General features: G+C 40.5%; 1 protein-coding gene across 1 annotated transcript in view; it reads left to right on the forward strand.

Annotated features, from left to right (window-relative positions):
- Positions 1–22959, forward strand: part of EFCAB2 (EF-hand calcium binding domain 2) — a 121262-nt gene extending 98303 nt beyond the window's left edge. Inside the window, exons 4-7 of the mRNA XM_056133017.1 lie at positions 17760–17839; positions 18426–18468; positions 18580–18646; positions 22784–22959. Of these exons, the coding sequence (XP_055988992.1) occupies positions 17760–17839; positions 18426–18468; positions 18580–18646; positions 22784–22899 (306 nt within the window). The 3' untranslated portion in view covers positions 22900–22959. The remainder of the gene's footprint in view (positions 1–17759; positions 17840–18425; positions 18469–18579; positions 18647–22783) is intronic.
- The last annotated feature ends 1522 nt before the right edge of the window (positions 22960–24481 follow it).

A 24481-nucleotide genomic window follows, 5' to 3' on the forward strand; every position in this document is an offset into this window, starting at 1 on the left:
TAATTGTTCTTGTCTACTGGTGAGTCCCTCTATTACATAGTTTGTTTCAGTTTACCTGATGTGTTCATTGTGTTCTTTAGCGCTAATATCGGTATTTGAAGCTTTTAAAAATGTTTCTCTATTCTAGGTTTAATTCTTATTTTGTTCATCAATTGCTTTCTTTCTTTCCTTCTTTCTTTCCTTCTTTCTTTCTTTCTTTCTTTCTTTCTTTCTTTCTTTCTTTTTCTTTCTCTCTTCCTCTCTCCCTTCCTCCCTTCCTCCCTCTTTCTTTCTTTCTTTCTTTCTTTCTTTCTTTCTTTCTTCTTTCTTTCTTTCTTTCTTTCTTTCTTTCTTTCTTTCTCTCTCTCTTTCTCTCTTTCACTCTCTCTCTCGCTTTCTCGCTTTCTCTCTTTCTCTTTTTCTCTCTTTCTCTCTTTCTCTCTTTCTTTCTTTCTTTCTTTCTTTCTTTCTTTCTTTCTTTCTTTCTTTCTTTTTTTCTTTCATTCTGGGTCCCACCTGGCAGTAGTCAAGGCTTACTCCTGACTTTGTGCTCAGATTTCCTTCGTGGTGGAACTCATATGTGGTGTGGGGCACTGAACCTGCTTTGGCTGTGTGCAAGACAGGAGCTTTTCTGACTCTGCAGCCCTGTTTTCCTTGTTTCAGTAAGCATTGTGAGAATGATTACTTTGAACTCTAACGAGATATGGTACCTAGTTCTGTGTCACTGATTATTCTTCAATTTTTGTTTAGTTCCATTATTTGTGGTATATTCCTCTATTTCCTTTGCAATTGCATGGTAATTTCTATGGGTTGAGCTGACCAGTGTTCATTCCTTAATTTATGTTGGGGCCTACTAATAAGATTACTGGATGTAGAATATGCTTCTAGTTTGTCCTGCACTGAGTCTGGGATATCTGTTGCTGAGTAAACTGATGCCTTTCACTGAGCCAGGGCAGTAGGAAGTTGAAGGGATTGTGCTGAAGAGTTCATGTCCCTCTGGGTGCCTGTACTGGGCTGGGAGGTGGCTGCATTCATGCTCTCCTGTGGACCATGGCTCTGGTCAGAGCAGCCACAAGCTAATGACTCTGTTTCCTCAGCTGAGGTACAGCACTGGTCTATTGGTTCTATAACCAGTATTTTTCCCAAGGGTGGAAACTAAGATTTAATGTTAAATTAATAGTGGTGAGAGGCCTCTATGCTCTATCTATCATACTCCTCAGTAGCCAGTTAAAACAATGTAATGATTCTTCTGGGGCACTTATTGTACTTTTTACCATGATGAAAAATATCCTACCATAACAGACACACAGCCCCCAAGGTCCTAAATCAGTTTCACATTATTTTCAGTCAGTTAAAAATCCTCAGATTTTTTTCTTTGAAGTCTCAGAAATGACTACTTAATCATTAGAATTAAATGAGTATGTTAAGGGAATTTCCATCATTCAGCCTCAGCTACATCATGATGAACCTTGATAGATGAACCTCAGCTAGATGACCAAGATTCTCACAGATTGAAAAAAGAATCCATCCATCCTTCCTTCCTTCCTTCCTTCCTTCCTTCCTTCCTTCCTTCCTTCCTTCCTTCCTTTTCCTTTCTGGTCATTGTTTTCTTAATTTGGCGTAAGTGCTGACATAAATGTTTTTAGGGGTTGGAGTGATAGTACAGTGGGTAGAGCATTTGCCTTGCACGTGGCCAACCTGGGTTCAATTCCCAGCATTTTATATGGTCCCCCAAGCAGTTCCAGGAGTGATTCCTGAGTGCGGAGCCAGGAGTAACCTCTGTACATCACCAGGTGTGACCCAAAAAGCAAATATATATATATATATATTTTTATCAATTATTTTTTCTATGCATCCTATTTATCCTGTAGAAGGTGGGATAAAGGATTATATTTTCTCTGTTTTGTGTTAGTGTTATATGACAGTTGAAGAATATAGAATTGGAGGTATTTTGGAAAATCTAGTAATGGTTATTTCTGAATGGAAATTTGTAAATTTTTGGGAGTTTGTTGGGGGAATGTGATATACATAGAAAACACTGAGTGTATTGCTTATTTGTAGTTGAAGATAGTAAATAATGCAAAAGCAGTGTTCAATAGCAGGAAAACTGAACCCAAGGAAATCTGTAAAAATTATTTTTCTTCTCTGAAATAAATATATAATATTTAAAATAATTTTATAGTTTTATATCTACACAACCATGGCAATAAACTAAATATAAGTTTTAATTTAAAATTTTAGTTTGTAAGTAATATTCACATTACAGAAAATTTTCAAATAGAAAAAAATTCTTTCCAACAGCCCATCACCTTAATTTAATCATGAGTATTTTTTTTATTCTTGTTTTTGGGTCACATTGACTGTACTCAGGGCTTATTCCGGCTGTGTGCACAGGGATCACTCCTGGTGGGTCTTGGGAGACCTTTTGGGGTACTGAGGATTGAACCCTGGTTGGTCACATGCATGTCAAACACGTTACCCACTGTACTTTCTATCTTACCTCCATCATTAATATTTTATTATTTTCCTTCCATAACACTTTATTGAATTATTTTGTTTGATTTTTATTTTTCTGTCACACCTGACTGTGCTCAGGGCTTTCTCCTGACTCTGTGCTTAGGGGTCACTTCTGGAGCTGTTTGGGGGACCATATGTGGTACCAGAAATCAAATTTGGGTCAGCTGCATGCAAAGCAAGTTCCTTAACTTCTTACTGCTCTCTCTGTCCTTACATGTTGTAAAGTGAAATTGCTTTTAAACTTGTAAAAAATACTTGAAATGCAAAAATGATGAGTAATATTTAAAAATTACCAGGTTGCTACATTTATGATTTTACATATATCTATGGATTTAATAAGGCTAATGTTTTCACCTTGGCTAAAGTTCTTTTAGGGAATTTTCGCATTTTGGAGAAAGAGGAGCATTTTTTTTTAATTTTTATTAGTGAAACCCCATGAGGTACAGTTGTAGACTTACAAATTTTTGTGCTTGGGTTTCAGTTATACAATGATCGAGTACCCATCCCTCCACCAGTGCTCATTCTCCACCACCACTAATCCCAGTATCCCTCCCACCCCCCACCCCTCCATCCCACCCTGCCTCTGTGGCAGGGAATTCCCTTTTGTTCTCTCTCTCCTTTTAGGTGCTGTGGTTTGCAAAAGAGGCATTGAGTGGCAATCATGTTTGGTCTGTAGCCTACTTTCAGCATGCTTCTCCCATCCTGGGAGGATCCTCCCAACGCCCTTTATTTGGTGCTCCCTTCTCTGTCTGAGCTGCCTTTTGAGGAGTATTGTTTTTAATCCAGCACATATTTGGATATTTATTGTATTAACCACTGCATTTGTGCTAAGCCAAACATCAACCAGGGTATATCTTCAGCAAACTTTTTGGTTAGCCATTATTTATTAAGACATGTAATTTTGAGAATTCATTGATTGATTGATTGATTTTTGGTGTCCCACCATGCAGTGCTCAGAGATTGTCCCTGGTTCTAGTGCTCAGGGGACCAGTGGTTCTGGGGATTGAACCAAGGTCTGCCATATGCAAGCTGAGCTCCCTTCAAATCGCTCCAGCCCTATACTTTTGAGAATTTAAAAGAAAAATCTATGAAAACAGCTTCCCACCTCTTTAAAAAGGCAAAAAGATTTTAAACAATTGCCCTTGGTATACATTGACTGAAGAATATAGGGGGTATCAGTCTCTCTAGTATTTACTGCCTAAATCAAATAGGAGAGGCCTCTAGGGAGGGTGGGGAAGGACGCTCATACCTGGGAACTGGAGGCTAAGAAGCCAGCAATGTAGCTCAGGCCCCTGACTCACCCATCCAGTCCTCCACGAATAAAAGGTGGAACTTCAAGCTGCTGATCCCCCTCACTGCAAATTCTAGAAACTCATAGTTGAAAAGGACCCAATAAGTAATCTGGTTTATCCACAATGTTAATTTCTGAGAATCTCTGATGATCCTGCCAAGAGATGATTCAATCCATTCTTGGGACTTTCAGTAATAAAAAAGGGATTGTGATCCCAGAGAGCCACATATCCTAATATCTGCACAATATTCTGGCATGTTTGGAAAACTTTCACTTTTTTGTTGGGGTGGAGGGTGGTGGGTAGAAGGCAGACCTCATGCTTAGGAGGTCTTCTGGGCTAAGGGTCAAACCCAGGCATGTGCTCAGCTCACAGAGACATATTCCTGTCTCTGGAGTACTTTTGTTATTTGTTTGGGGCCAGGCCCACTAGTACTTGGTCTCTAAGATCTGTGCTCAGAGGTTACTCTTGGAAGTGATCAGGGGATTATGCAGTGCCAGGGATAGAACCAGGGTCAGCCGCATACTAGTGTCTTAACTTCTCTACTCTCTCTGGCCCTAGAATACATTTTTGTTGTTTTGGGGCTACACCCAGCTATGCTCAGGATTTACTCCTGACTCTAATCTCAGAGATCACTCTGGTAGAGCTTGGATGACCTTATGCAGTACTGGGGTTTGAAACTGTAGAGTGCATTTTTTTTTTTTAAGTATAAGAAGAGTAGTGGCTGGGGGCTTGAGGTATAGTAGACTGAGTAAGGCATTTGCCTTGCATGTGGCCAACCGGGGTGTGATTCCCTGTGAGGGCGAAACTGATGCCATTCTGAACTAGGCCTCGGTTTCTGTTTCTCCAAAGCAGGACTTTCAGTTTCTGGTAAACTCCCAGTTGAGTAATTTGCCAAGATAAGGAATTGGGCAGTTGGGTCTGGCTGGTCATGTACCCTCCTTAGAAACTGTTACTAGCCATTGTCTATTTGCTGACCACTGTTGTAATAGGGCCAATGCTAAAAATAACCCGGTATAGATAGACTGTTCTTACCTCCGAACACTATATAAACTGCTTGTGATTTGGAGTCGGGGTCCCAAGACTCCACTGTGTTGGATGAGACTTGGACTGTTGGATGAGACTTGGACCCTAGCTCAAGCTAGCCCTGGATTGGGCTAGTAATAAAGTTCCTTTGCATTATCGTGTGTGGACTTGGTATCTCCTCAATTGGGGATCTGAAACTCGGGCACAACATCCCTACATTTAATATGGTCTCCCAAGCATTACCAGGAGTAATTCCTGAGTACTGAGCCAGGAATAAGCCATGAGCACTGCTGGCTATTGCCCTCCCATCCCCATCACTAAAAAGGAGAAAAGAAAAAGGAGAACAATAATATTCTTTTCCAGGGAGCTCAGATAGAGAAGGGAGCACCAAATAAAGGGTGTTGGGAGGATCCTCCAGGATGGGAGAAGCATGCTGAAAGTAGACTATAGACCAAACATAATTGCCACCCATTGTCTCTTTTGCAAACCACAACACCCAAAAGGAGAGAGAGAACAAAAGGGAATGTCCTACCACAGAGGCAGGGTGGGATGGGGAGGATGGGGGGTGGGAGGGATACTGGGATCCGTGGTGGTGTTGGGAAATGGGCACTGGTGGAGGGATGGGTATTTGATCATTGTATAATTGAAACCCAAGCACAAAAATTTGTAAGTCTACAACTGTACCTCATGGTGTCTCACTAATAAAAATTTAAAAAAATAATATTCTTTTCCTAGCATTATTTTGTTCAGTGGAGAAATATTTTTTAAATTGTATTTATGGTTTGTTTGTTTTTGTAGTTTAGGCAGCTTGGTAACTAACAGTAGTGTTAGTTTGTGGTTCTGGTGTCCAAAGTGCACTGCACTTTTACCACTCCCACGGTGCCCCAGGTCTTGACCATCGGTGTCTTTATTCACTTCTGTCTCTTCCTGTGTTTGGTTTCAAAGCATGATTTATATCAAAATGTAGTTTTAGAGTCTAACTTGAAATATCACATGCTTCTTATATATTTTTTTCACTACTGTTAGCTTTAAAGATCCTACTTTATATCCTATTTGGTGCCCTGAAGTGAGTTGGAATACAGATGCCATATAAGCTAATTTACCTACTGATATTATCTTGATTTTGTGATGCTTGAAATAGCTTAATTTATTGACTGTTCTGTCACTGGGGAGAAATGAATTTTCACTGTGTGTTTTATTGTGCATATTCAGTGCGCTTGATGTTGCCGTAAATAATGTTGTAATGAGAAAAGTGACGACTCTAATGGGTTGACTATAGGAATGGGAGTGACAAAAACTCTGGACTGTGCTCCCATCAGAACAGTTGTTTGACTTTGAGAACTAAGACACTGCTTTATACTGAGTTTCCTCAGATGGCAAATAGACTAGGAAAATGGACTTTCACCAATAAAAGGAGAGAAAAGAAAATGGGCCTTCACCAAAGTAGAGTGAGGGATAATATTTGCTTTCTTCTTTAAGACTGGTTATTGTTTCTCTCCTTCCCTTCCCTTTGTTGTTGCTGCCTTGTTCAGGGGTGACACACTGTGTTCCAGTACCCCAGATCTCACCCGGTTGGTGCTGGGGAGCACGAAGGCACTGCCGCTGGAGATGGTATATCATGGTGTGGATGGTGCTGAGGTTGAACTTGGGTCTCATGTCTCTGAGGTACACACACTACCACTTAGCTGTAGGCCCTGGTACTCAATTCTGGTTTTCGAAAATTCCCACAGTATTTGATTTCATATTCGTTGATACTACTTTTTATTGGGGAAGCGTATGCAAAGAAGCATATGCCCTTAGGGTGTCCGAAGACTTTCTGTGTCTGAAGGATTGGACCCCTCTGTGTGGCAACTGGAGCTTCTCCATCGTCATTTATCCGTTGACACACTAGTAAATATCAATTCACTTCAAATGGTGTAGGTTAAGCTGGCTGGGGGATCTTCCTACAAAGAATTTTTATTGCCTTTATTTGTTTACTTTATTATTATTTTTTTTAGGGGCTGAGAACAAACCCCTGCATGCTTGTACAACATGTGCTCTGCCAATGAGCTACTGCCTCAGTTCCTCAGTTCCTTTCCACTCACATCCTCCTTCTCATATTTGTGTTTGCAACCATAGGGTGTGTGTGTGTGTGTGTGTGTGTGTGTGTGTGTGTGTGTGTGTGTGTTAGAGAAAGATGATGTGTTTGCTGTTTTGTTCGTTACTATCCTGGTTAGGACAGTCTCATGTAGCATTTAGAGAAACCTCAGGGTGGGTGCATCACTGCTAGTTCATATACCCTGTCCTTTGTTTTCCACTTTAAACACTGTGATTTATAAAGTTGTTCACAATGATTTGTTACAGTCAATCAGTATTCCAACCCCAATTCCACCATCACTGTTCACCTTTCCTCCACCATTGTCTTTGTTTTCCCAACCACTCTTCAAGCCCCTGTAGCAGGCCCACAATAATTGATTTTACAATGCTTGTTATTATTGAATGGCTAACAGAATAATCAAAAAATATTTCTGTCAAAGAAAATTTGCAAAGTTGTTGTATTTCCTCAGGGGACACCAAGTTCTTATCTAAGTGTTTTCTAAGCTGTTGTTGCAACTTAAGCCTTCTATGTAATGCTTTTTTGTTCATTGAAATTGGTTGGCTTCTATGTTACATTCCCATCTAATCTGGTGTGCTACTACTGGGATGTCAGTGTTGTAAAGTTTGAGATGTCAAAAATCTCCCCCAAAATCCAGGGTGTTTAACTGGGCGGTTCAGCCGGAAGTGAGGGAGCAGCTTTGAGGCGTGAGTGTGGTGCTTTGGTAGGCAGGAGCTGGCTCATACCCCCTCCTAGGATCTCCTTGGAATGGCTTAGCCGGGAACAGGTATCCCAGAAATTTTTGTGGCTAGTTAATCTCTTTTGAGATTTATTTATAAATCTATGGAACAAGGCCAGTAAGTGAGTTTACAAGGAAGCAGTGGGAAGTGGGTGTGGCTGCCAGGGCTTCTGGAAGTACTAGGAGGTCGGGGGAGATGCTCATTCAGAATCCAAGAAGGTCTTACACTGTCTTTTAAATAGAGATATAGGGCAAGAGTCAAGTAATTGTCTTTCAACTAATTTATTTATTTATACATTTTTTTTATTTTTTATTTTTTTGGTTTTTTGGGTCACACCCAGCAATGCACAGGGTTTTACTCCTGACTCTGCACTCAGGAATTACCCATGGTGGTGCTCAGGGGACCATATGGGATGCTGGGACTCGAACCTGGGTCGGCCGCGTGCAAGGCAAATAAATGCCCTACCTGCTGTGCTATTGCTCCAGCCCCCTATTTATACATTCTTACTATATTCCATGCCACAACTTACAGATAAGAAGCAGGGCTGGAGAGCTCGTACAGGAGATAAGGCTCTTGCCTTGCCACCAAAAGTGATTTTTGAGGAATCATGTGGTTTCAGGGATAGAATAGTGCTTGGCACCTGCAAATTGTGGTTGGCACCCTCCCCCTTCTACTCTCTCCTTCGCCCCTATCAGAGTATTTTTGTTGTTGTTGTTTGGGTTTTAGCCACATTTGACAATGCTCAGGGGTTATTCCTGACTCTGCACTCAGTAATTACTCCCAGTTGTGCTCAAGGGACCATATGGGATGCTGGGAATCAAACCTGGGTTGGCCACATACAAGGCAAGCTCCCTACTTGCTGTACTATCTCTCCAGTTCCAATCAGAGTATTTTTAGACTACTGTTGATCAGATATGGTGACTGTATTATTATCTTATTGCCAGTGTCTTTCCTTGTTATTTATTTTTATTAGCTGGAGCAATAGCACAGTAGGTAGGGCATTTGCCTTGCCTATGGCTGACCCGGGTTCGATTCCCAGCATCCCATATGGTCCCCTGAGCATCGCCAGGGGTAATTCCTGAGTTCATGTGCCAGGAGTAACCCCTGGGCAAGGCCGGGTGTGATCCAAAAACCAAAAAAAACAAAAACTTATGGGATATGGAACTGGAATGATAGTACAGCAGGTAAGGTGGCTGCCTTGCATGCTGTGGGTCTGGGTTCTTTCCTTGGCAATCCCATGTGGTCCCCTGAGTATCGCTAGGAGTAATTCCTGAGTGTAGAGCCAACAGTATCTGTTGAACATTGCCAGGTGTGACAAAAGCAAAAGAAAACAAAACAACCCTTATGGGACCAGAGAGATAATACAGTGGACAAAGTACTTGCCTTGCACACAGGCAACCCAGGTTCTAGCACTACTTGTGGTTGACCAGTTGATTCCTCAGCACAGAGCCAATAATAATCCACACCTGCCCTACCAGTTATGGCCCTCAAACCAAAACTGAACCTAAACAAGAGTTCCTGTCTTCTCTTTGCTGCCGTTGCTGTTGTCATTGTGATGTCAGGGTGTCTCACACACTTCTCGCGTATTTCATGCTGGAGGTCACGCAGCACATGTGCTCAGTGAGATTACACTTCTTTGGTTTTGATGCTTGTGCGTTTGTTCACTGGGACTCACAATATTTTCAGGCACACAGTTAGGGTTATGCTCGCTGGGGTCTCTCACCATTCATTAGCTGCCATTGTGCTATTGTGCCCACGCATCATTTCAGCTGTGGCAGTTGTCTGGGGTTGCACCTCTTATTGTGTTGCTAACACATACTTGACTGTGGTGTGGCCAGAAACTGTGTGTGGTGCTGTCAGGATTGTGCTCCGTGGGACATGGGGTATTTGAACTTGTGACAACAGGCTGTTTCTCTAAGCTCTTCTGCTGTTTCTCCAGAGAGGCAATATCTGTCTTATCATGTCCCTGTCTAATTATGGAAATGAGGCGGATGTTCTCAGTTTGACCTTGTTGTAAGTAAAGAAATGGGTCTGAATTATTGCCCTTTTCTAACACATCTTCTTTTGTTTAGGGAATATTTTCTGAATTTGTTTTGTTTTATTTTAAGTTGATTGAATGAGTTTCTTCCTGGAGAAAGTGGACCTGATGGACCTAATTTATTTATCTCTGCAAAATAATTTCTGAATTTTGAGTATCTGCTTTGCTAATCCCTAAATGGTAAACAAAGAAATTTCTGCTTGATGGTGGTGATTCAAATTTCCTAGCTGGGGCTGGAGCAATAGTAGCAAGTAGGGCATTTGTCTTGCAAGCTACAGACCCTGGTTTGATCCCTGGAATGAGCTATAACTCCCAAGCCCTGTCAGGAGTGATCCCTGAGCACAGAGCTGGGAGTAATCCCTGAGTACTGCTGCGTATGGCCATCAAAGAAGACAAAACAAGCAAAAAACCCCAAACAAAACACATACACACAAACCCCAGAATGCTTTCTTAAATCGAATAAACTTTGTATGCTTAGAATAAGCATGCTATATTTATAAAGCTGCTGCAACAATTATCACAGTCATTGGCTCAAACAAGAGAAATAGGTTGTTTCAGTAGTTTCTTCTGGCTTTGCACATACATTCTGCCTGTATGATACAGAAAATATTATGTTCCTGTATCCAAATTTCCCCCATTTCTAAGCATTTCTAAGAACACCATTCCATTTGAACAGGTTGGGGACCCTCCCTACTAACCCCCTGTTAACTCAGTTACCTCCAGTAAATATTACAGTTCCAAATAAGTCGTAAAGTACTACTGATTAGCTGATTATTTTAGTTAATTAAATTGTTCTTATTAACGTGAGGGGAAACTGGGCAGGGCTACGTAAAATAAATTTTTGTATGCTCCAGTAGTGTCTAGCATATAGGGGATAGTGTGTGAAATCTGCATTTGGAAGTATCCTACATTTGTAGTGTTTTCCCAGCCATTTCTTAGGCTGCTTTTGTACAGAGGAACACATAAGATTGGCCTCTAGAGGACAGTCTTGAGTCAGATTTCACAGTCTGTCCAAGTTCAAGATGGACTTTTTTTCTTTAACCAAAAAGAGGTTCTTTCTTTTAAAAAAAAAAAAAAATCAAAGAAAATGTGTACCTCTTTGACTACTCCAGCTAGCTGGATATCTGCTTAATTAAAGATCTTGGTGCATTTTTTGCTCTACAAAGATGCATCAGGCCAGCATGAGTGCAGTATTCAGCCTAGTGTTTGAGCCCTGAGGGCCTGAACAGATTCTGTGCTATTCTCAAGTTCTCTTGTGACAGAGATTTCTGGAGAGCCACACGCCCTTCATAAAAACTAAAAGCAGTATTGGATTGATGAGGACGCTCATACTAGAAAGGGGCTCTGAATTGTTCTGATCTGCTCTGTGGCAGTTTGTACGGGACTGAGGAAGGAATGCGAACCATGGCTCTAGCTTCTGGAAAAAATTTCTTGAGTCATCAACATATTCTTTCAAAAACTTATCCCTTCCCAAAGGTGATATTATGAGATTGACATTTTATTATTTGACTTGATCGTGCTGGGAGCAGAACCCAGAACTACACACCTGCAAGGCAAGTGCCTTATATTGGAGCTATGTGCCAGTCCTGACATTTTCTTTTACAGAAGGCTCTGGGGATGGGTTACAGAGGGCCACTTGCAACAGCAGTTTTCTGTGAGTAGTGCTTTACAAAATGTTCACCTTGGATTTAGTGACAGCCAACAAGGATTACTTGGTGTCGACAGGCTCAGAAAATTCTGAAATACCCCATTCCCTTAATAGGTAGGTGGCATTTTCTTTTGTTTTCATCAAGGTAATGTTGGTTTGCAAGGTGGTGCTTTTTATAAGCGTGGCTTCACACATCTTCAAAATGTCTGTTATCACGCTCATCACCAAAGTGTCACTGTTCCTCGGCCACCATCCACTGATGCCCTAACTCAACCCTTTGATCCCTCTCCCATCTCATTTTCTAGTAATCTCAGTTCTTTGGACAGAGATTAAGGTTTTTCAGTTTGTTGTTTTGGTTTTATCTGTTCCTTTGTTTTATTCCTTTGAAACCCCATATGGATGAGGTCATTCCGTAGAGATATGCTTCAGGTCTGTCACTGAGTGTGACTCCTCCCTTTCCATCTCCATTGCCACAAATGGCACAGTTTCATCTTCCTGCTGAGTGGCATTTCGGGGGCATTCACCATATCCTTTTGATCCACTTCTCTGCTGTTGGACACTTGGATTTTTCCCATATCTTGAGAGTTATTGTACATAGTGATGCAGTGAAATAGGTATGCATACATCTTTCCAGATCCGTGTCTTTGTGTTCAGTTCTCCACACCTCAGAAAGGAACTGCTGGATCACATGGCAATTTTTAATATTTTGAAAACTCTCTGTACTGTTCCTGGTAGCACTTGATCCAGTTTGCTGATTCCCATCAGAAGTGTATAAGGGTTCTTTTTCAATGGGCAGCATCTTCTGCCGAGAAGAGAATCTGAGAATCTTGCATAAATATTTTTAAAAATTGTTGTAATGTGGATGACAGCGCATTTCACTTTTCCAAACTGCATTTCATAGGATTTTTTTTGTGTGTGTTTTTTGTTTTTTGCAGGGGATTGGTGGGAGGGGGTGTTGGTTTTTGCTCCAAAGAATAAATCTGTAAAAAGTTTCTGCTTTTGGTTGTTGTTGTTGTTGTTGTTTTGTTTTGTTTTAGGGGCATGCCCTGCAGTATTCAAGGCTTACTCATGGCTTTGCACCAGGGATCACTTCTGACAGGACTCAGGGGACCAAATGTGGTGACAGGGATCATACCCAGATTGTCCACAAGCACTCTACCTGCTATGCAATCACTCTGGCCCCACCAGTTGTCTGTTTTTGGTTTGTTTTTGGATTACACCTGAAGTTCCTCAAGGATTACTCCTGGCTCTCAGGGGACCATATGTATTGCTGGTGATCAAACCTGAGTTGATTAGGTGCAAAACAAATTGTAGTATTGCTCTGCCTCCACTTCCCACCCCCCTCCACCCCTCCTCAAAATTTCTCTGTTGATTTGGAATTCACGAGCCTCATAGGAACATGTTGTGAAAGGGAGTGCAAGATTTTTCCCTCCACACTTTATTTAATCACTGTGGTTTACAAAGTCATTCATGATGATTTGTTACAAGCATTCAGTATTCCAACCCCAATCCCACCACCACTATTACTTTCCCTATACCATTGGCTACATTTTCCCAGCCACCCTTCAAGCCTGCCTCCTTAGCTGACCCACAATAATTTATTTTATATTGCTTGTTACTTAAAAATGACAAACAGAAAAATCAAAAAATATTTTCAGAGAACAAAGTTGGTAAAAATTGTTGTATTTCCTCATGAGGACATTAAATCCTCGTCTGAGGGACTAGTAAAGTGTTGCAAGTTAAGCCTTCTGTGTTAGTTATTTTTAATTGAGATTGGTTGGCTTCCATGTTACATCCCGTCCAATCTGGTGTGCTACTACTGAATTGTCAGTGTTGTAAAGTTTGGAGATGCAAATGCGGCTGCTCATTCCAGAAAATCCAGAATATTTAACTGGGCAGTCCAACTGGAATTAAATTTTTTAATGGGACTGTGTCTGAGGAATTTTTGTGGCTAATTGATCTCTTTCAAGATTTATTTATTAGTCTCTGGAACAAGGCCAATAGAGGAGCTTCCATGGTGGCAGAGATGGTTCATGTGATGGTTGCCAGGGCTACTGAAAGTACAGGGAGATGTGAGGTGGTGGCCCATCCTGATTCCAAGATGGCCTGGAGTTTTTAACCACAGGAACCCGTGTTTCTAAGTTTTTGGGCAGGCATAGTTCCCTTTGAGGTTCAGTCCCAAGATGATGAGGCTGGAGGCATGGCCATTGGAGTGTGGGAGCAGGCAGCTCCAGGGCTGGAGGCATGGCCATTGGAGTGTGGGAGCAGGCAGCTGCCAGGGCTTTGTTTGGGTGGGCACTGGCCTGCCCCCTCTAAGACTGCCTAGGATGTCACAGTCAGGAATGGGTGTGGGAGTGGAAGATTTATAGCTCCTTGTAAACAGATGAATTTGAGAGTTAAGAGCAATAGTATTTTGTTCAGCCACACCATCAAAGTTGAACCTGTGGGCAAGGTTCTCTCTCATTCCCTTCAGTTAATGCAAGGTACGAGAAGTTCTCTTCTTCAGTTAAAGAGTTTTCTTAATTAGTAGAGATAGTACAAAGTTCCAATTACCATCTTGGTATATATATTATTTAATAAATGCCACAAGGATTTGATGTGTACTGTTTCCCTAAAGATGAACCTGGCCCCTTATCCAGTGTTCCTTATCTCAGAGAATGGCATGACCCCAGGCCATTTGAGTAAATTTTAATCCTGGGAGATTTAGGAACACAGAACCAAGACACAGAACTAGGTCCTATTGACTTTTTCTTCTTAAATATATCTTGAATTTTTCCACTTTTTTTTCATGACCAGCAAAGCCTTTTAGATCATTTGTTTAGACTACTGCTGATTTCACTTCACCCACAACCAATGTGATCTTGTGTGAACACACATCTCTGAGGCCCTCAGAGGTTGGTCTTAGAAGAAAAATTAAAGTCACTTGAATAGACAGTGAGGTTCTAGTCTCTCTCTCTCTCTCTCTAGCCTCATCTGAAACACACTTCTCCTTAATGTTAGTGAATTAATCGGACTTTCCTACAAGTGGGAGTCTCTTCCCTGCTATCTTTGTCTTGTTTCATCCCTTATAAATCAGCACATGTGTGATCTTCTCATAAATGGCTTCCATGATCTTTAGAAAAGTCTTCCTCCTACCCTCCCTTCCTCCCTCCCTCCCTTCTCTCTCTCTCTCTCTCTTTCTCTCTCTCTCTCTCTCTCTCGTGTGTGTGCGTGTGTGTGTGTGTGTGTGTGTGTGTGTGTGTGTGTGTGTATGAGAACTGTGTCTCAGTTCTGTGTCTCCTTTTGGAGATAATACTTTTTTGGGCTACACCTGGCTGTACTCAGGGTTATTTCTAGCTCTATGCTCAAGGATTATGCTTGGCAGATTTGGAGACCATATGGGGTGCCAGGGACTGAACCTGGATTGGCCACATGCAAGGCAAGCACCCTACTTGCTTTATAATTATACTAGCCCCAAAAGAGTTATTTTGCCTTGTTCTTCTAGACCCATCCTTTTTCTTCTTCATCTTTCATTTTTTAAATAGAATCACTGTGATTCAGTTTAAAAAGATGTATGTGATTGAGTTTCAGGCATACAATGGACCAGCACCAATCCTTTCACCAGTGTCCACTGTCCTCCACCAATGTCCCCAGTTTCCTTCCTGTCCCTGCCCCCACCCATCCTGATCCTGTGGTAGGCATATTTCCCCTCCACAATTATCCTAATATTGCTTTCCCTAACTAATCCTTCCTCATCCCCACCTCAGTGGCAAGTTTTCTACTGAAAACCAGTTCTGCTCTTCGTTTCTCTTCCCTTTGGTATTTGATATTCCTGTTCGTAAAGTAAAAGTAAAGTAAAGGCCCTCCCGTTGATCATCAATTTGCTCAAGCGGGCCCAGTAATGTCTCCATTGAAGACTTTGTTGTTACAGTGTTTGGCATATCGAATATGTCACGGGGAGCTTGCCAGAGCGTAGTTTCTTTATAGCCCACATATGAGAGATATCATTAATAGTTTGTTCATTTCCTTGTGACTGATTTCACTCATCGTGATACTCTCCAGATCCACCCCACATAGCAGCAAGCAAATTTCATGACTTCATCTTTTATTATGGCCAAGTAGTATTTTCCACTATATATATGTACCACAGTTTCTTTATTCAGTTATCTGTTCTTGGATATCTGTAGAGCCGTCCTTCTTCACTTCGTTGTGCTTACATAAACTTATAATTAAACACCTAGCTTTGGTGTGAAATGATATCTCATTGTTGTTTTGATCTGCATCTCCCTGATGACTAATGATGTAGAGCATTTTCTCATGTGTCTTTTAGCCATTCGAATTTCATCTTTGATGAAGTTTCTGTTCATTTCATCGCCCCATTTTCTGATAGGGTTGGATGTTTTCTTCTTGTGGAGTTCAACCAGTACTTTGTATATCCTTGATATCAGCCCCTTGTCGGATGTATATTTGGCGAATATCCTTTCCCATTCTGTGGACTGTCTTTGTATTTTGGTCACTGTTTCTTTTGAGGTGCAGAAGCTTCTTAGTTTAAGATAGTCCCGTTTGTCTATCTCTGTTTTCACTTGCTTAGCCAGTAGCATGATATCCTTGAAGACACCATTAGCTTCAGTGTCATGGAGGATTTTGCCGACTTTGTCTTCAATGTACCTTATGGATTCCGGTCTGATGTTGAGGTCTTTAATCCATTTTGATCTTACTTTTGTACATGGTGTTAGGCAGAGATCTGAGCCCATTGTTTTTGCATGCAGCCATCCAGTTTTGCCAGCACCATTTGTTAAAAAGGCTTTCCTTACTCCACTTCACATTTCTTGCTCCTTTATCAAAGATTAGGTGATCATATGTTTGGGGGGAGATGTCAGCATATTCAACTCTGTTCCATTGGTCTGCTGTTCTGCCTTTGTTCCAGTACCATTCTGTTTTAATTATTACTGCTTTGTAGTAGAGTTTGAAGTTAGGGAGGTTGATTCCTCCCATTTTCTTTTTCCCAAGAATTGCTTTAGCTATACGTGGGGGCTTATTGTTCCATATAAATTTCAGGAGTGCTTGCTCCATTTCTTTGAAGAATGTCATGGGTATCCTAATAGGGATCGCGTTGAATTTTTTACAGTTGTTTGGGAAGTATTGCCATTTTGACAATGTTAATCCTCCCGATCCATGAACAGGGAATATTTTTCCATTTCTTTGTGTCCTCTTTTATTTCCTGAAGCAGCGTTTTGTAGTTTTCTTTGTACAGGTCCTTTACTTTTTTAGTTAAGCTAATTCCTAGGTAGTTGAATTTCTGGGGCACAGTTGTGAACAGGATTGTTTTCTTCAGTGCTGGCACAGATGTGGTGAGAAAGGGACCCTCCTTCACTGCTGGTGGGAATGCCAACTGGTTCAGCCCTTCTGGAAAACAGTATGGACGATTCTCAAAAAACTAGAAATTGAGCTCCCATTTGACCCAGCAATTCCACTCCTGGGAATATACCCTGGAGAAGCAAAAAAAAGTATAGTTGAAGCGACATCTGCAGTTCTCTGTTCATTGCAGCACTGTTTACAATAGCTAGAATCTGGAAAAAACCTGAGTGCCCAAGAACAGATGACTGGTTAAAGAAGCTTTGGTACATCTACACAATGGAATACTATGTACCTGTCAGAAAGGATGAAGTCATGAAATTTACATACAAGTGGTACTACATGGAAAGTATCATGCTAAGTAAAATGAGTCAGAAGAGAGGGATAGACATAGAAAGAATGCATTCCTCTGGGGAACATAAAGGAACAAAATAGGAGACTAACACCCAAGAATAGCCGAGATAAGTACCAGGAGGATTACTCCATGGCTTTGAGGACAGCCACACATGCTAGGGGAAAAGGCAGCTCAGATAGAGAAGGGAGCACCAAATAAAGGATGTTGGGAGGTTCCTCTGACGATGGGAAGTGCGTGATGAGAGTAGACTATAGTCCGAACAAGATTGCCACTCAGTGTCTCTTTTTCAAACCAAAGCACTCAAAAGGAGAGAGATAACAAAAGGGAATGCCCTGCCACAGTGGTAGGGTGGGATGGGGGGCAGGGGGGTGGGAGGGATAGTGGGACTGGTGGTGGAGAATGGGCACTGGTGGAGGGATGGGTATTCGATCATTGTATAACTGAAACCCAAGCACAAAAATTTGTAAGTCTACAAATGTACCTCATGGTGTTTCACTAATAAAAATTTAAGGAAAAAAAAACAAAAACAAACAAACAAAAAAAACCACCTAGCTTTGTTGTTTTGATTAAGCTTTCACTACGGAACCATAAATTTTGTGAGCAAGAATCATGCCCAAATTTATAGTCAAATCCTTAGTACTTGTCACAGAATGAAGCTTGGAAAAAGTAATTCCTCACTACACTTGTTGAATATGTGTGTTTTATTTTTAAATTATACACAAACACTCACACACATGTATTTCCTTATTGGCTATTTAGGTAGAGGAAGAAGAACCCACCGGATACATTCGATATGAAAAATTTCTTCCAGTGATGATAAAAGTACTACAGGAAAAAAGGTAACTGTGATTGTTAAGACAAAATAATGATTAGGATTACATTGATTTCAAATCTTTTTTTCTCATTGCATATTATATTCAACCCATATTTATCTTAGAGTCATTCTAACTTTTCACTATACTTCTGAACTGCCTTTTAGCATATGTGTATAAATATTAACTACTTCAATAATCACTAACATATATTTAGAGGGGAAATTAAGTGGCAAAATAATAGATCAACTATTAATTATTATTTTGAGTTATTTATGATAATAATTAACCCTAACTATTTTTCCAGAGAAAGAATAATTTAGCTTACCATGCTTAGTTTCTTTTAGAGATTTTTTTCCCAGATAAGTGTATTTTTACAATGATGAAAAAAGCAAATAGAAAACATTAAATATGCCAGTTAATTTTTAATTAAATATTTCTTGTAGAATCAGAATGTTTTCAACTTTTAGATATAGAAATCCAGAGATGTTTTAGTGAGGAGAATCATATTTTCCTTGTATGTTAGCAACTTTTGTTTAACTTTAAGTGATAATTTATTATGTAGTGGCTGAGCAAAATACTGTGATATTTATTCCTTTTATTATGTAATTAGATACAGACCAATTCCAGAAGATGTCCTTCTTCGAGCCTTTGAGGTATGTAAGCTTCAGCTTTAATATATATGTATATATTTATATAAAAATTTTATCACGTAGAATTTATTAACCAAATAAAAAGTATAATATCTATCTTTTCTCTTTCTCTAGGTATTAGATCCAAGTAAACGTGGGTTTCTTTCTAAGGATGAATTAATTAAGTATATGACTGAAGAAGGTAAGAATGATTGGCTACTTATAAGGGATTAATATTTCTGAAACAATTCAACAAAAATATAGACAATTCTTTAAAAATAATCACTCAGGTTAAAAAGAGTGAGTTTTGGTTGTGTGATAGCTCAGAGTTTGCAGAGGTGAAAGGACCAAAGGTAGGTTAATCACATGTCTTTGAATTGAAGCCATTCACTTAGAATTTTTTTTTAATTTTTTTTTCTTTTTGGGTCACACCCAGCAATGCTCAGGGGTTACTCCTGGCTCTGCACTCAGGAATCACTCCTGGCATGCTGGGGGACATATAGGATGCTGGGGATCAAACCCAGGTTGGCCGAGTACAAGGCAAACACCCTACCCACTATACTATCGCTCCAACCCTCACTTAGAATATTTTTAGAAAACTACTGATCAATCATTATTGTGTGTGTGTGTGTGTGTGTGTGTGTGTGTGTGTGTGTGTGTTTAATAGGTCAAAGATTTGTGTTGGAGTTAATGAAAATCCCACTTACCAAGCTTTTCAGTACAAGTATCATATAACACAGTCTCAATTAAGTAAGAATCTCACATTTATTTTCCATTTTTCATTATGCTAACATAACCGTATATGTGCTTTGGGTTTTGTTCTTGTTTCCATTTGAGCCACATCTGGCCCTGCCTCTGTGCTCGGGAATTACTCCTGGTGGGGCTTGGAGAACTATGCAGGGTGCCAGGGATCAAAACCTGGTTTGGCTACATGGAAGGAAAGTGCCCTACCAGCTGTTCTATCTCTCCAGCCTCACCATATATTTACTTTGAACTTGAATTATACACATATATATGAACCTGTATAGAATACCTGAATACCTGTAAGTGATGGCATTTTTTTCCTTAGGATTTCTACTTGCTTAGGCCACAGTCACCGTCACAGTCATCCTGTTGTTCATTGATTTCCTCAAGCAGGCACCAGTAACATCTCCTTTATCCTAGCCCTGAGATTTTAGAAAGTGCCATATTCAAGGCTCTTTCAGGGTCAGGAGAATGGGACCCATCATTGTTACTGTTTTTTTGCATATTGAGTACACCACAGGGAGTTTGCCAGACTCTGCTGTGTGGGCAGGATACTTTCGGAAGCCTGCCAGATTCTCCAGAGTAAGAACTAGATAATAGGATGTTGCGTGGCCGTGCGCTTCCCGGAGCTGGGTTTTATAATCTCTGGGTCTTGGCCGTTGATAGGATTACACAGTGCCAGAGGCAGTTGGTATGTGTGACGCCTACCTACTGGAAGATGGGGGATCTGGGTGGAGGAGGCCCAGTCCTGATCCCAGCAGACTTGGTGATCTTGGGACCTGCATGCCTGGGTTCCTCTGCCGGTTCCTTCATGCATGAGGCTTCTCTGAACGTGGAGAGTGGTATCAGCATGGCTGTGGCTGGTTCTGGAGGTCATCAGCTGCCGGGGCTCTGCTCAGGGCGGGGAGGGAAACTCAACCCTCACCCCTCCAAGGGGCCCCAGTGAGGACAGCCAGGCCAATGTGTAAATTTGTTTTTCCTTAATTTTTGTGTTTTCGGGGCTTGGGGCCATATTTGGCTTTGCTTAGGACTTATCCCTGGCTTTGTGCTTAAGGCTCACTCTTGGGACCAGATGTGGGGATCAGACCTGCGTTAGCCATGCACAAAGCAAATGCCTTAACCCACTGCACTCTCTGGCCCTGTTCCTTTAATGTTAATGTGAATAGCCTAACCTCCCATATACAATTAGAGTGCTGTTCTCTATATTTAGTTCACTGCTCACAAAATGAGTCCTGAATGATTCAGAGACATCACTTGAGACAGAATCAAAAGTTTGAGTAATAGAAAAGACTTATATGAACAACTGGTATTGACTTAATCCACCACTAGATGAGAAGACAAGGAATGAGAGGAAGAATGACATGAAATAGGTAATGAACTAGAGTAAGAATGACATGAACTAAGGTAATCACAACTAAGATTACCTTATGGATTAACTCTGATGGAAATGTTAGGACTTTCAAAATAGTAGCTTCTTAGTCCAAAGGATTAATTGAAGGGAAGCAAATCATAGTAGGCAATAAGAATTTTATAAAATGGCCCAAATCACCAGCCAAGTCCTAGGCATAGCTGGGTGTGACACAAAAAAAAAAAACCAAACAAACAAATAAAACATTAGATAATAAAGCAGTAAGGATCAGAAGATTACTGTGGGCTTGACTGGTCTGGAAAACCCTGTGTGGGAAGAGTTTAAAAAAAAAGTTTTGTTAGGATGGGACTGGAGCAATAGCACAGTGGGTAGGGCGTTTGCCTTGCATGTGGCTGACCTGGCCAACCCAGGTTCGATTCCTCTGCCCCTCTCAGAGAGCCTGGCAAGCTACCAAGAGTATGTCGCCTGTACTGCAGAGCCTGGCAAGCTATCCGAGATGTATTCAATATGCCAAACACAGTAACAACAAGTCTCACAATGGAGACGTTACTGGGCCCGCTCCAGCAAATCAATGAACAACAGGACAGTGCTACAGTGCTACAGGATGGTTGAATTCGTATGGGTGAATTACTGAAAGTTGGGACAAAAAAATCTTTTCCTTATATGACCCCTTATCATTGTAAGTCTCAAATGCTTGTTGAATGATGAGTAGGTGAAAGAAGAATGGTAAAGGGTACTGATGGGAGACACAGATTGATAATAACATGTGGAACAAAAAGTAGGAGGTAGGAATGTGTATATTTCAGGAACCCATAGACAGTAAGTCTTGGAGGAATGTTTGGGCAAAGATGTGGAGTAAATGTAAACAAATTTGCCAGGAGCACATTGTGAGAACCTGGGCTAAAGAGTTTAGAATTCATCCTGTGGGAAATGGAAGAGATATATTACATGGTGCAAGAGGGCTTGTAAATTGAATCCAACATCAATGGTATGTTAGATGTGTAAGAAATAGGTTAAATTAGGAAACCAGTTAGGTTATTGCAGCATTTTGTAGGCATCCTAATAAGGGCCTGTTCTGGCAGTGTTGGTGGAAATGGAAAGAAGAGATTGGTAGACTGTGCCCATCTATAACAGTATCAATGGTTCCTGATGAGTTACAGAGGGCAAGGGACAAAGATGGCAGCCAAGTTAAAATAAGAGAAATACTTTCACCTGGATGATGGGTAATTCCTGAGTATAGCGGGACAGGAAGTAACCCCTGAGCATCACTGGGTGTGGCTTTAGTCTACTTCAGTGGTTTCAGGTAACAGCAAAGGTCATTTTGGATACTGATTTCACCAAGAACATTTAGAGCCATGGTTATTCCAATTTCAAGTCTATTATCTACTCTTGAGCAGCTTTGCACAGTGCACTTACTCCTTTCTTCATATTCTAACCATGCATAATGATTTAGTCATCCCTGGATGACTGGGTTGCTTCCTGGGTGATTGCAATAATTTGAATTCATCTATTTACTTATTTATTTATTTATTTAATAAAGCAAGATAGGTTTTAATGAATGAAATTTGCTTAAAAGATATAAAGGAGAGAAATACATGTTCAAGAGAGAACACGGGCTTCTCTAGAGTGCAAAAAAGCAAGCAAAGATATACAGTGGCAAGCAAGCAAGATATGTGTTCGAGGGAAGGCACAACTTGAAGAGCAAGTCTCTTCAAGTTTAAATTCAGATAGAAAATCTTTTCATCATGTTTTTATGCCTTTCTGCTATATTGGCTAACTGATAGTTCTGTAGGTTGTTTGAGCTATGATATAGGTAAATAAATTCTAAAATACGTCCAGAAGGGGCTGGAAAGATAATGCAGTGGGTAGGGAACTTTCCTTGCACATCACCAACCCAGGTTCGATCCCGGGCACCCCATATGGCCCTCCAGGAGTGATCCCTGAGTGTAGAGCCAGTACTGCTGGGTGTGGCTGAGTACTACTGGGTGTTGTTTCCCACACAAAAATGTTCAGAATATGTCAGGTGCTCAAGAGCATACTCTCCAAATCCTTGGACTGCAATCCTGCATTTCTCTGCAGCTCCAGGGACAGTCACTAGTGTCAGAGATGAGTGTGTGTGGGGCAGGGGGACTAAGGGGGATTCAGGGCAATTAGCCAGGAAGCAGAGAGAGAAATAAATGTCTAGAAGACTGTAAATGATAAATTTTCCTTCTTGTTCTCCCCCAGGTGAGCCTTTTTCTCAGGAGGAAATGGAAGAAATGTTGTCAGCTGCTATTGATCCAGTAACGAACGTAATTTACTACAAGGATTATGTGACGATGATGGTGTTAGATGAGAGTTAGATGCTCTAATGACTTAATTTCTAATTGAAAGGGTAATAAAATATTGCTTATCCCTTAGAATTTCACATTTTTTATCTTATACTTCCTCCCTATGATAATTAATGCCTGAAGACAACGATTTCAAGATATTCTGTTCTTCAGAGAGGAGCATAGCAATTTAAAACATAATTTACTATGACTAGTCTTATATGATGACAAATGGATAGTTCTTTTAAAGTCTTAAAGCATTTTAATATTATGGACTTTTGTTAATTTTCTACAATAAAATTCATATTACCTTCAAATTAATTAAGTTGACAAAAATGAGGAATGATCCAAGGTTTGTCATACATTTCATCTTGGGAAGGAACACAATGGTTACAGATTGAAAATTCATAGAGCAGCTCAATGGAAATATTTTATTTAAGGTACTGTGATTTGAAGTGCTGTTAACAATAGGGTTTCATGCATACAGCATTCCAGCACCACATTGAAAATGTTTTTAAACAATAACACTTTATGTATTAAAAATATATATTTGCCAAGAATGTTGGGCTACACCCAGCAGTGCTCAGCATCTATTCCTGGCTCACTCAAAAATGACCCCTCAGGTACTTGGGGTAGCATATGTGTCCAGTAATGTGAACCAGGCTTCAAGGTGTTTGAGGCAAAGCATCTCTCGATCACAGAACAAACACTTGAGCAACCTGAGTGTGTAAAGTGAAATGATATTGATGAGTATTTTCTTATGAGTTAACAATGATAAATTTCTTGAGAGTATATAAATTGAGTTTAAAAATTTAAATTTTCTCATTTATATGTCCTCATTTACGGCTAACAAAGTTGAGATAATTGAATTTAGAGAAAAGAAGACTGAATGGAAATTCATAATATAAGAATGCCAGCAATTCTCTTCTAGTCTTTTGAATTCTTACCTATTCATATTATCTGTCATAAGAATACTGTCCTGAATACTGAGTAAGAATATTAAGAAGTTTTATGGACAACAGGACATACAGCTGTTGACAAAGCAGGATAAAGTTATCTGTGCAAAGAAATAGCAATGAAAAAGACATAGGAACTTACAAACAAAGGGGAAAATAAAGTAAAAGAAAATGGCCCTCCCGTTGTTCGTCAATTTGCTCGAGCAGGCCCAGTAACGTCTCCATTGGAGACTTTGTTCTTACTGTGTTTGGCATATCAAATATGTCATGGGGAGCTTGCCAGGCTCTGCCGTGTGGGCGAGATACTCTCAGTAGCTTGCCGGGCTCTCCGAGAGGGGCGGAGGAATCGAACTCGGGTCGGCCATGTTGGCTGCGTGCAAGGCAAACGCCCTACCGCTGTGCAAGTGGCTTCAATAACTAATATGTTCTTCACATACTTATGTATACAGGCACACACACAGTGGTCTCTGTAGATATTTCACTACTACATTTGCATATGTATTTGCATACGTATACATAACACACACATATGTAGATGTATAAATACTTAATTCTGCTTGTTGTATTTCTTCACTGGGAATACAATCTTGCCCTCCAAGAGAGAGCACAGGTAACCAAGAGATTATTTGTCACTTTCATTCATTCATGAAGCAGGTACT

The sequence above is a fragment of the Sorex fumeus genome, unplaced genomic scaffold, assembly GCF_029834395.1.
Source record: "Sorex fumeus unplaced genomic scaffold, SorFum_2.1 ptg000007l, whole genome shotgun sequence".
Taxonomy (NCBI): domain Eukaryota; kingdom Metazoa; phylum Chordata; class Mammalia; order Eulipotyphla; family Soricidae; genus Sorex; species Sorex fumeus.